Here is a 13,356-nt window from a genome sequence, read left to right as displayed (position 1 = left end):
AAGGTAGCGGCAAGCTAGTCACATTTGTACACACACACCATCCAAAGGTGACCAACACTAAACAGACTGCCATATATCTTTCAGCTTTCAATGGGCTGGCATTAGAAAGCAATTAATTAATTTGATTTCAAAGTTTTCATGCAATTCATTAATAAGGAACAGGTGTGAAGACAAATTATCAAGCAATACCTGTGACTGCCTGTCCTCTTGAATCAAGAAATATTTGAGGATTTTGCTTCTGCTCTCCCCTTTCCTTCCCAACTATATTTAAAAGTTTCTCTCCAGAGTTTGCTAAATTGTCTTTTAAATATATATATATACTTATACAGAAACAGAACACGATGTAAAATAAAAGTGACTGACACTCCAAGATGTCTAAAAACATCACATTGATCCAGCCTAACAAGTAGGTGAGCATTCCTTTTAGCGCAAAGTCCTGGAAAGGACGGCTTTTAGAAACTGCTGTACCTTAAATCTCCAAAAGCAAGGCTATCTTGCCGTGTTGCCACGTACAAAGTGAGCATTGTGAAAAACGTCGATGCTCAAGTTTCGTTAGTGATTTAGAAAGCAGAAGTACACACAAACTGCTAAGACTCCTCAAATGAAGTAAACAGCTATGACATCTGTTTTAAGAAGTTAAAGATGAAAAATTATAATCAAGGACTATATATCTCTAATCTCATTGGCTGAGTAGTTGAGCATCCTCTCTCTACATTAGAGAGGTGAGAAAAGATGAAGCTGTAACATATTAAGCATATCATGAAAAAACCCACACCAATACAAATCATGATCAAGTTACAAAGTGATTCCAAATGAACTACAATAAAAAAATTTTAAGGATTAACCTAAAGATTTACACTGTGTGCCACATTATGCTGCATCTATTGTGGTTTGTTGACATATGATTATGAAAGAAACGTAAACCCAGTCAGATGAGAAAGATAGACTCCACGTTAATTGAAAAAGACAAACTAAGCGAATAATGAGTATATAAAAAATAGCCTGTGCCATTTTTATCACCCATATATGACACTTATTCTCAAATTTATGCCAGAGACAATTGAACTATGTTTCAAATCACTGGAGGTTATTTCTTACCAGGAATGTCTCTGTGCATTTTTTCACCTCACTGTTTCTATTCTTATTCCATTACTATTGAAATACATATCTATTACCAAAGCTGTAAATACATGTCTACTTAGAAGCTGCCTACAATAACCGCCCTGGTTTATCTTGTAAAGATGGATTCTTCAGCAAGAACCAGCATTCATTAAAGCCCTGGAAATGTGAAAATTATACTTTAAAACAAAGAGCGAAGTTTTAAACTACAATATCCTTTTAAAATTGAACCAACCAATGAAGAAGAGCTACACTGTACCTACATGGCTTTTCCTATGACTGGAATGTAAGGAGCAAGTTCAGCAACAGCTGACAAGGAAGTCAAAAAAGGACAGTTAATTTTCTGGGCATCAGGGGTAAACTACTGTAGTGCCCCAAAATAAAAAGTAAGCAAAATTAAACTCATGCACTGGATCCACCATCTTGTAGTTTTCTTGCCTTGCTCTCTTCTGCCTGCTATTTCCAGGATGCAACTACACAAGTGGGTAAACAATATTAATTTGAGGAAAAAAATTAGAGGAATCACATTGAAAAAAGGCAACTTGGACAATATGACGAAGCATTCATACAAACTGAATAATATCTGGGTGGAACCGGTCTCTAGGGCAGGAACATTGGTTTCCATTTACTTTTGGGTTTTTGTTTAGTAGAACACAGAAAATGGATATTGGGACTGGATATAAGGTTCCATATGAACTAGAGAAAGAGTTTTATTCCATTCTCATAGCAAAAATCTTTGTAACTTTTAAAACATGAATACAGAAGATTCAAACTGAGAATACTGCAAAGTGTGAAAGGAAAACTGAATAAGAAAAAAGCAATAGGACCCTTACTATAGGTCACAGGTGTCATGAAGAGGACAGATATAAACAATACATATATCTAGTGATCATGACACCATCAAAAGCTTTTAAAAACACAAAGGATTCTTAACTCCAACTAAATCTCCATTACTCAAAAAACTCAAGATTTTTTTTTTCCCCCGATCAAGACGACTGAAGCAACAAGTCTGATTTCTGTTACAGGAGAAATACTACACCTTTGGGGAAGAAGCAGCCTCTGAAATCCTTCTCAGCTATGGACAAGCCAAACCTTAGAGTGTGCATCAAAGAGTAAGAAAAAATAAAGATGAGCAGGCCTCCAACCTTCTACATAACCAATAATAATTTGACAGCAAGGGAAAAAAAAAAAAGTAACATCCCACAAAAAAAGCCAAGCGCCCACAAAAAGATCCTGAACACATGAACACGACAGAGGATACCTTTTCAAAAGAAGAAAAGAATGGGGCTGGGCTTCCTTCACTAAATTTCAAAATCTCAAGCATCATCTAGAAGGTACAGAGACACAGGAAGGGAATCAAGAAGTTCCATACACTACCACACACCCAGGTGTAGAGAGGGAGATACAAGAGCAACAAAATTACTTTCTCCTCCCACCAGAATTTCAACTCATGACCAGGGGACCCTGTTTCTGTCTCCAGTATTTCCCTCCCACCACTTGAACAAGTCAGAGAAGAGAGGACGGGATTGTGAAATCCCAACAATCCTCTGCAATAAGCCCATTGCCACACTGACCTTTCCCCTTCAACTTTACAGAAACAGCTTCCTCCTGTTTCCCACTAATGCAGTTAGCCCCAAGCTCAAGCTGTGCTTCTGCCTGGAACATTTCAGCGCCACTGACATGCAACTATAATGACCCTGCCAGCATGTGTGACAGAATTTGTTTTTGCGTTACAGATATAATATTGTTTAGGTTCAAAGTAAAGCACTCACCAGTCAGAAAGTTTCTTGAGCAACTTTAATTCATCCCCTGGTGTGTTTATTCCCATTATCACCATGTTTAACTACAGGAGCACTTAGTATGTTTTCCAGTAGGACCCCTACTTGTTCAGCATAGTGGGTGGACGGTACTCCAACAATCAATCAAGGCTAAGCAGGGATAAGGAAATCCATATGATCGTTTCTCCACTTGTTGCACATTGGAAATAGTAGGCAAAAAGACCAAGGAGAGGAAGAAGAGCACAATATTTATGAGATTTTGTATCTGTCACTGCCTCACTGCTGTGTGAATATCAGGCTAAAAAAAGGTGCTTGTCATGAGACATGTTCTCAACAGAACCTTGTATGAAGAAGTGCCTGGCACTCTTAATGGCTGGGCACTGAATACAGACATCCAGCTCACATTATTTTCCAGAGAAACCAGCACAACATGGAGGCAGGTAAATTTGAATTCTAATTCTGTTCCACCATTGATTACTTTTTGCGACCCCAGATCACATCTTGTTTATTACACTAATTTTACCGATGGGAAAACAATATTCCCTCATCTCAAAGAGGTGCTGAATCAATACTTGTGAGCCATTAAAATAATACATTAAGAAGCACCCTCGAAGAAGAGCATGCAGAAATTAATAACTATCTATTCACTGCAGTCTTTGTACTGTGTAAGAGTTGCTTAATGAATAGTAAAGATATTATAGAGCTCCCTTCCTTCCTCCATTACCATATATCTTCACTACATGAATAGTTTGAGCAAAAAGAAGCAGGAGACTACGTAATTAAAGATTACCAGAACCTAAACGTATCAGTGAAAGAACTGCTCATACAGTCTGAATTACTCCAGTTTCTAACTCTCACACATTTGACTGGTAACCTTAAAAAAAAAAAAAAAAAAAAAAAAAAAAAAGAGAAGTTTACATACACAAACTGTAAAAAGTCATGCCGTATAATTTAAAAAAGGAAGCAGGTTATTTAATTTTTACATTGTATAACCCTAATTATCCTTACATTTGTTTCCCTTTGATAATTCTGCAAGTAAGAATTAAAAGTTATAAACTATTAGTTGTTCCTCACTACACCATCTCCACTCTGCTGGATTTCTGCTTAGTCCATAGTTACACTGCCATAAAATTAACAAGTGTTAACTCATTTTGCTTTGAGTTCCAAACCAAAATTGCGTGCGAATGCAAATTAAGTTGAAAATATTACCATTACAGTTGTATGGATGTATTATGTAGCATTTATGCCACCATAACAATAATATTTAAAGATCATTGGTAAATCATTCCATTCTCTTCTTCAGTTCTATAGACAACACTAAAGAAACTAAAGATGGGGAGAAGGACAAGTTGTGTAAATGAGGCACCATGACAAAAAAAAAAAACAAATCACAATTTGGAATGATCCCATCTGCATCACACCCTCATCTTCAAAAAAAATCCTAAAAAGCACTTAAAACATTGAAGAGTTTCAAGATCAGCTTCACACAGTGAAAATAGTTCTGAAACAAACACACACACACTTCATGCGATCACAAGCTCCAGAATACAACAATACCACAGAAAAGACCAAGGTTTGGAAAGGCTCTCTAAGGCTAATATTTATTTTTTTTTAAATTATTAAGAATCTATACCATGGTAAGAAATCATCAGAAGCTTTCCTTTTTCTGGTGGCCTTTCATTCAGATTTTACTACAAATGGTATGATCTGCAAATAATGTACTTGCAAACAGTAGTCAGGAAAACACTTAAGACAGCTGGCAGAAGTACTTTAAAGATGAGAAGCTGTGGTAAGAGCAATATGTTTCAAGCATTAACTCTTACAATCAAAGTGTTAAAAAAAGAACAGTCTTCAAAGGTGATGAGCTACACTAGATTCTAGCAGGTGCCCAGCCATGTAATTGAGTACTTGATTTCTGAGGGAAGATTCTGAAAAGCATGGGTAATTTCAATGGCTTAGTCAGAGCTACGCAAGTTTCTGTGGTAGAAAGAGAAGTTCTCAAACGAAAGAGCCCCCACTGAAATTAAAATTGTTTTGGGATAGCAAAGCCTTTTTGTGAATTTTTCCACAAAGAGAAAAGAAATCCCAGAAAAGAAAACTGGAAATATACAATTTATTTTAATGCACAACAAAAGATAAATTTAAAAAAATGAAATATAAATCTCGAACATGAAAAACACCAACAGTATTTTGAAGTCTCTACTAACGCTATTGCTGATAACCTCTCACGGTAAGAAATCACCCCGTTCCTACGCTCCAGTGTATCCGTAAGAGCGTAGACACAGTCAGACGTATTTGACTGATATGACAATATGCCAGCAATTCAGTAACATCCTAACTCACTTGGGTGACATCGGCCCCAGCTGTTCAGCGGGGAAGTTTTTTATTTCTCTCCGTTAATGGTGGCACGGCGCTGGTGACAGCCCGCACAGCGGCGGCTGTAACTCCCGACAGCACCTGCCGGGCCACTGACACACCCTCGGGGGGGGGGATACTTCCACCCGACCGCTCGGTCCTTAACTCCGCCGTCAGACACAGGCCCTCGGGGCCTGCCCAACGGCCGGGGCCCTCCACCCACGCCTGCCCGCGGAGGGCTGTCACAGCCCCGGTGTAGCTCTGCGGGGGTCCCCAACACCTCGCCGCTTCCCACAGGCGGATGGGGCGCTGCGAGCGCTCAGCCGCTGCGCGACAGCCAGGCCGGGAGCGGGGGCCAGACCTCCCTCCTTCCTCGTTTCGGGGGCGCCCAGCAGCCGCGGGGAAGGGAACGGCGGCACAGCGCCGGAGGACTACCGCCGCGGCGGGGGCACGGCGGGAGGAAGTAAGCGGGGGAGAGGAACTGGCGGGCGGTGAGGGACCCCCCCAACCCATGAAGTGGAAGCGAGCGCCCAGCGTCCGCTGAGGAGCGCCCCGCCGGGGCCGCGGCACAAGGAGCTGATCCCCCCCCGCAAGCCCCGGCCCGTCACATCCCCCGCCAGCCCGCCCCCCTCGGCCTCCCCTCCGCCCTGCTCACCGCCCGCCCCCCGGGAAGCCCTCCCTCCCTGCCGGCAGCCGGCCCTACCTGCCAGGAGGCTGCAGACCTCCTCGGGGATGGCGAGCGCGCCTTGCATGCTGAGGGCGGCGGGGGGCAGCCAGGCGGCCGGGACACCCCGCGGGCGGGGCTGGGCGGCTCGCCCTGGCCCCGGCCCCGCCGGAGAGGAAGCGAAGGCCCCGCCCCCCGGCCGCAGCGACACGGCCGCGAGCCACAGGGGCGGGGCTTCGTGACGTTTTCCCCGGCCCTCCTCGCTCACCCCGCCCTCCGGTGCCGCGCATGCGCCTCGTCCCCCTCCCGATGTTTACACTCGCTGCTGGGTGTCCGCCCTAGCAACGCCCCCGCCACGAGGGACTGCCTCCCACGTGACCGCTGCCGGCAGCCATTTTGGCTGAGGGCACCGTGCGGGCCCGTCCCTTTTGCCAGACTCGAACATGGCGCTCAGCACCAGTCATCTGCTCGCCTCCGCCCAAGAGAAGTTGACTATTGGATAAGAATGCCCAGAAATTGCTCTCTGATTGGCCCATTGATTGTCCCGCCCAAGCGCCAGGCCCTTCCCAAGTTGAGGGCCGGTGGCCCGGGTCTCCTTTACAGGGGCGGGCAGCGTGGTGGGGGGGGGGGGTCGGTGGGTATGAAGAGTGATAAAGTTTGGACCCAGTTTCTTCGAAATGTCTTTCCAGCCCTCATTCGGAGCACGGAGCTGACCTTAACTTGCCTGTTGGCAGGCGGGATGGCGCTGCGGAGGAGATAAGGGAGAGAATGTCGGCCCTGGCGTTCAGCAAGGCCCTGCTGGTGCCCCCTCTCCGCTCACCACCTGCTGTCATTACCAGTGGCTGGGTTTGGGATAGCAGACCTGCCATCAGTACCAGTGTCAGGGATAGCAGACCGCAGCCCAACCTCATGCCGCAACTGTGCTGATGTCCCAACAGTTGCAGCTGGCAAAATCAAGCCAGAGAACTTGAGAGAAGAAAATCACATGCACAGACAAGGCATACAGTGAAAAAAGAAATGGAAAGTGAAGCAGTGGGAGCAGACCCGTTGGTATTGGCATCTGTTAGCACAGATGTATGGGCAGAGGCAGGAAGAGATGCTGTCCCTAAGCAACACAGCTGGGCTGCTAGAACAGCTGCCTTTGTAGAACTTTTGCTTATGGGGCAGCTTTGATATATTTTTCCCGCAAATCCCTAGTCCTGTGTATTTAGAGCACATCAGGGATGTAATATGTTTAGTGTAGAAATAGTTAAAGTAAACTCTTAGCATGTGCTTCTGTGACCTTGGTGGTTTTGGCTGTGTCTATGTTATTACTACAGAAAGTGTTTGTGTTAGAGCTGCAGTTATGTTAGCACATCTGTGTATCATACCAGTCTAGAAAAAACAGCAAGGAAAAGAAGTTATATTTATGAAATTTCACCTTTGTAGCAGTGTAATTATATTAACACTTGTGGCACAGCTGGCAGTACAGCTGTATCAGTCAAGTATTAAACAGTTTCGTACTTCTGCTTGATGTAGCTGTGCAAGCTGAAGTCTGCAATGTAGACGTGGTGTTAGATTATATTGTTCTGCTGACCTCTCACATCTCTTTTAATTACATGGAACAAATACATCTGGATTTTCAAAGCATTGCAGCTTTATTGCCTGATTTTATGGCCATCTTGCCTGAAACTCAAGCAGTTAACTAACTGACCTGTATAATGTTGCGTAATAATTTTTATGTTAGTTATTTAATTTCAAAATAAACATGCACACGCATTTAGGTGCATATGCGTATAAATAGATCTTGCCTCTTTATTTGTATAAATATGTACTACTCTTCTGGTACAATAATGTGATTAATTTTTCTGTGGTTGGCAAGGAGAGCTCTTTGGGTTTATGTTAAATTACACATTTCAGATGTGCAGTCTTGGGAAGCTGCCATCAGGAAGGGGAAAATGTCTTGTAGTCTAATTTGCTTGCCCTTTTTCAGGTTAATCATAATCCTACTTTCTTGTGTTGACTTTATGGCTCTATCTGTTTCTGTTCCAGAAATGAGACAAGGGTGTCACTTGAACTCTGTTGTAGTCTTTGTTTTGAGATCACTTTTCCTGATAATTTATTCCATATGTTTACCATTTGTGTGAGCTTGCCCTGAGCTTCAGAACATAAAACGAGAAGAAATAACTTACCTTTATTATTTCCCACCCCCCATCCTCTAGCCACTCTGTTTTTTCTACTTAGTTTTTTTCTTAAAGACCTCCTTGTTGCTGCACTGAAGACCAGCCCGTCACACAGTTAGCAAGATTTGTGACCCAGGCCTATTTTAAGCCTTGTTAAGTTCCAGATTTACTCATAGTTCCCTAATTTTTAATCTACTGCTAATAGGAAGCATAATTCAAAACAGACTCCTTCACTGAAACAAGTCTGGCTTCAGTGCTGTTTCAGCCTGATTGCTGAGGATTCCACAGCTTGTGCCTCATCAAAACCAGACATGCTGCTTCGCCTAATCAGGCCCATAGATTAGGGGTTCTTGAAGTGTGGGTAGCAACGCCACAGGGAACACGCAAAAGTTTATTGTCTTTCTGTGTAGGGAGAGCTATGAAAACAGAGAGTTCAGGAGGAATAGCCTACCTGAATCTGCAGAGAGCCTACAGTAACGCAGCTGTAGGAAGAATAAAGTTTCCTATTCAGGAGCAGCATCACCACCGCCTTGCCCCCCTGAAGAAGTCCAGCATATCCAGCATACTGGGAAATCCAGTGTTTTTCCATGAAATGTGCCACTTCTCTGCAGCTGTGCTTTTAAAACTTAGATTCTAGGAGAAGAAGGAAACAGGACCTGTGCGCAGCTGCTGCTTGTTCACCACATGTCCTTTAACAGAAAATTAATTGGATTACAGTGCATGCTCCCTGCACTGTTTCACACAGGCGGCAGCGGCCTTGTTGAGGCTACTGCGTGTTCTCATCTGTTCATCCCGTTGGCTGTCTGTCTTCTTTTGACAGATTCAAAATAAAATAGCTAGTCAATAATCAGAATATTTACATTTTTGAATTATTTAATTACGTTAAACAGTAGTTGGCAAAGATTTCTGGCATGCACATATAGCTGTTAAACGGAAGGAGCACAGACTTTCTTTACAGAAGCGCTTTCTTTCCAAAGAAACGCAAAAACTTCTGGGTTTAACAAAATCGGAAAATTATGTTATCGAATGACAGTGCTCTAAACGTGGCAACTCTTTATGCATTTTGACTGTGGTCGCTGCACTGAAGAAAAGCTGACCTGCCTCTACAGTGGAAAAATGTATTTTGAACCCTTTGTCCTCTCACAAAACATCATTAATGTTTTGTTAGGACTTGCTACTACTGCTTGAGCTAAAATTACTGATTTCCTGACAGGCAAAGATACATTCAGGTCATCACAGCAGTTGTTTTGAGAATAAGTTTACAAATTAACTTGGAAGCATAAAGGAGAGCTAGTACTTCATGTAACAACTCATTAAAATTTTGTGTATCCTCTTCTATTCAGAATCCATCTCCGTGACAGCTTCCTATTTTCCTGTCCTCTTACAGGCATTTTATACAGAAACAAAATCTTTGAAGTTTTCAAGTATCATTTGCACAGTTGGGTTGCATTGGCTGTACTTTGTTAGGATGTGGAAACATGGTCTTGCACTTAGAATTCAGCCCATTGAGTTCAGTCTGTTGAACACAAGCGGAACGCGCGCTTCAATTTATGGGATGCTTTGATGATCACCAATGAAACTGAAATGTACTCAGTGAGACTGTAAAACTTTCAAACACCGAGTGCTTGTTTCTTTATTAGTTCACATGATGCAAAATTGCTAGAGCAGCCTTTTTTCTGCACAGGTTGGAGTTGCTGTTTTGTATATTCCGAGCTACAAAACGGATATACTTTTCTTAGTGAAGGTGACCTGCCATGTATGGAGTACTTCCCAGGTTGGTACTATCTTGCTCTGAATGTTGCTTTATGTAAACCTAACATGTTTTGAGACCTCAGCCTGAGGATAGCAATTCCCAACAGGTTTCAAAACACATGTCAAGAAACACAAGTCATTCCCTTCCCTCTCCATGTTTTCCCAGCTATGCAACCACAGAAAGGTGCTGAATTGAAAACAATCAAGAATGGTCCCCTAGATCATTTGCTATGCGCCGTATCATGGCTACCTGCGCAGCCTTCAGAACTATTATTTTTGATGCTGAAGTCTTCACTGTTCTAAATAAGGAGCAACAAGGGCACAATTCATCATTTTTGTACTTGAATATATTTCAGCAATGTCTAATTATACCTAAGACTAACCTCTGGAAAGAAAGATTGGTATTTACATTATCAAACTATAGGATAATAAATATAACTTGGAATGATGTCTTCTAAGTATTACATGCTGTGGGAAACATTTTTGAATAAGCATTTCTTTTTACCTGAGCATCCATTAGTTTGAATAGGATTGTGCATTATCCGGTATTTTATTAGACAAAAAAAAATCTGTATCTCATCAAGTTCAAGTTCAGTGTCTTGTTTGAAAAAACCTCATTAAGAAAACTGTATCAGATAAAAGCTTCAGAGTTTCACTAAGATACTGTTTTGAGGTGATTTTCCAGTTGGATTAATTCAAATGAAACATCCTGAAAGTTATTTTTGGCACAGGTGTGAGATTTCAGTGGACATTTTGTCTTGCTAAAGTCTATGAAAGCAAGCCAAAGATAACTCCCCAAGTACCACAAAAGACAACCTCTGCTGCTCATCATGCAAATAGTTCCAACGAAGTGTGGAGACAACCAGCTGAATAAGAGTTGTGAGACTTCAGCTCACACTAAATCCATTTGTTTGTGTATAGCCCTTTGACAACTTAAAATGAAATACCAGAGGAATGAAGACTCTTCCTCTCCCCATTTCTCCTCTTCAAGAGGTATAGAGATGCCCTGATGGGTCTTCTGTAGCTGAGCATGGTTTTAGGAAGGAAGTGGAAAGGGAAGCTCTGTGTGACTGGAGTTAATAATTTAAATCTTACATAAACTTTTCTTTACCCCCTATATAACCTCAATATCTAATGCAGAGTCTCAATAACAATGAAGAGTCTTAATAACTCTGAGTTGGTAAACGTGCATAAACATCCCATTGCATTCTCCAGAAGTAAAAGCAAAACTTCTTCGTCATTCTTTGAAAATTAGATGAAATAAAATCTAGGTAACCTCTAATATAAATTTAGTGTTCTTTCTAGTTCTTTTAGCCTTTTATTAACTATGATATAATGCATTGAGTCATTTTAAACAAATTATACCATAGGTAAATAAATTAATGAAGAATGCTTTTCCATGCATTTTGATATGAACAGATCCTATATCCTTTTCCTATTGTAATAACATCACTTCAATCCCCTGTGCCATAAGCCGCTCACCATCATCTCTTTTTTTCCCTCCGTGCCTCTTCCTCCATCAGTGCAAAAGGGGCAGCAATTTCTGTGGCAAACGTGGAGGGATTACTCTGCTGTTTGGCCTGTCAGCACACTTCTGCTGGTTGACCAGCCTGCAAGGCAAACCAAATAGGTACCCGCTGAACCCGGGTGGCAGTCTTTTCCGCAGTGGTGTCATTAGCCTGACTCTCTGTCCTTCATCCAGCAGCTGCTTTTCAATAAGTTTTTAAGAAAGTAATATCTGAAGACTATATCTACCAGATACAGCAATCAGATTTTAGGGAGAAATCAAGAGATGGACAGGTTTCTTTGGGTAATCAAGCAAAAATTGTTACTTTGGAGATTCAGAGGTAAATTTGACAATAATTAGCAGAAGCCCTGAGGCACAGCCAGCTTAAGTGTTCCTTTCTGCCAGTGTCATGTGTTTTGTGAGCAGCAGGGCAATCCCCTTTTTAAAATTCCCTCATCTGTACATTGTAGAAGGAGCAGTAACAATAGACTTGCAGGGAAAAGGGGCGTTTCCAGAGTTGCAAAACTTTTCTGTGTAATGTTACATTTCCCTTCACAGGGGAAATAAAACAGTCGCTTTGGTTTCAAGTGGAACTGAATCAAAATCAGGGTAAAATCTAAATAAAATTTCTGCAATAAGCTACGGAGTACTGGCTCACAGCCTCTAAATTGCCAATCTTTTAGCTGAAATAAAGACGAAGAACTTCCTAAACAAGTGCCATTTGTGGAAGAGACACACTGAGAGCCTTCCACTGAACATAACTGAAGTGGTAAGCTAAGAGTTTAAAAAGTTAAAAGGAGCTGCTGTGTTATTTTTGTTTTTTAAAAGTCAAAGTGCACTTTAGAAGAGTGCGTCCATCAGCCTAAAAAAATTAATATATGACAAATTATAGTCTAGCTACCCAGAAGAGCTAAATGTTACATCATATGCATAGGCATTAACTCTTCATCTTTCTTTTTAAAACAGCTCAGATGAATTTTTGTCTTAATGTGCTTAACTCAGTGTTTTTCCTTGCAGCATTCCTAGGTTTTTGGGGGGTTTTTTTGCTACTATTACATGAGTGCCACAAACAGCAACGAATCCAGAAAGTATAATAAAATTTCAAATGAAATAGCTATTCCTGTCTGAATTCAGTATTGTTTCTGGGAAAAGTAGGTGAAAATCTTCAGGCTCACGTCAAAGGGACTGGTCAAAGTGAGGCAGATATATAGCCTCATTTCTTGCTACGCAAACTCCTTTTCTCTACAAGAGGAAAATCATCAATTACCTTCTTTAAAGTGATACATAGATATGTAAAATGCCATGCCAAATAAGAAGCATTTGTTGTCTCCACTAGAAATTGCATTTGATCCTGTTATATTAAAGTGCTCAACTGATAAACTTCACCTCAATAGATTTAGTTTAAACTGTGAGTTATTATTTTGTAAAATAGAGAACCTTGAAAAACTCCTGATGCAAATACACTTTATTTATAAAGTGTCTTCTGGGATATCACATGGTTTACAGTGAGACTAGTCAATTAATAAAATAGCTTTTCTCAGCAAGTATTTCTACAGTAATGTCCATAAACTACAGTGTGCCTGGCTAAAAGTATTTCAAGACGATCATAGCAATATGCTAAAGGGGGCAAGGAGACCCCAAGCCAATATTGTCTCACTTTTTTTTCTCTTGTTAATTTAATAAAAAGCTCTGAACAGAGACTGATGGGTTTTCAAGTTCTGACTGACAGGTTTTCAATTGATCTGGATACTTTATAGCTCCCGACACTTGGGTAACTAAGCACCTTACAAACCCAACCAAAACAGAAACCTTACAAGGTAAAGAGGAGTTATTACTCCCAGGCTGTAGAAGCAGTGCCCAGGAGAAGTGGTTTTGCCAGGATGACAGGGGAAGTATGTGAAGGTCACAGAAATCCCAAACCAGTACATCCACTACTGGGTCATACCGCCCCTCCAGCAAGCCACAGTAAAATCCTTCAGCTGTCACTGGCTCGCCGGAGGATCATTTGATTCCTGTCCT

At 41.6% G+C, this 13,356-nt stretch overlaps 1 protein-coding gene across 1 annotated transcript in view; it reads right to left on the bottom strand.

The window, feature by feature from the left end:
- The window catches only part of SKAP2 (src kinase associated phosphoprotein 2), a 124,192-nt gene extending 118,103 nt beyond the window's left edge, over positions 1-6,089 (bottom strand). The window contains exon 1 of the mRNA XM_068405362.1: positions 5,956-6,089. Within this exon, the coding sequence (XP_068261463.1) occupies positions 5,956-6,004 (49 nt within the window). The 5' untranslated portion in view covers positions 6,005-6,089. The remainder of the gene's footprint in view (positions 1-5,955) is intronic.
- Between the last annotated feature and the right edge of the window lie 7,267 nt (positions 6,090-13,356).

This window comes from Nyctibius grandis, chromosome 7 (assembly GCF_013368605.1).
Source record: "Nyctibius grandis isolate bNycGra1 chromosome 7, bNycGra1.pri, whole genome shotgun sequence".
In the NCBI taxonomy this organism is placed as follows: domain Eukaryota; kingdom Metazoa; phylum Chordata; class Aves; order Nyctibiiformes; family Nyctibiidae; genus Nyctibius; species Nyctibius grandis.
Note: the sequence above shows the minus strand (reverse complement) of the source record. Positions and strands in the feature narration are given on the sequence as shown.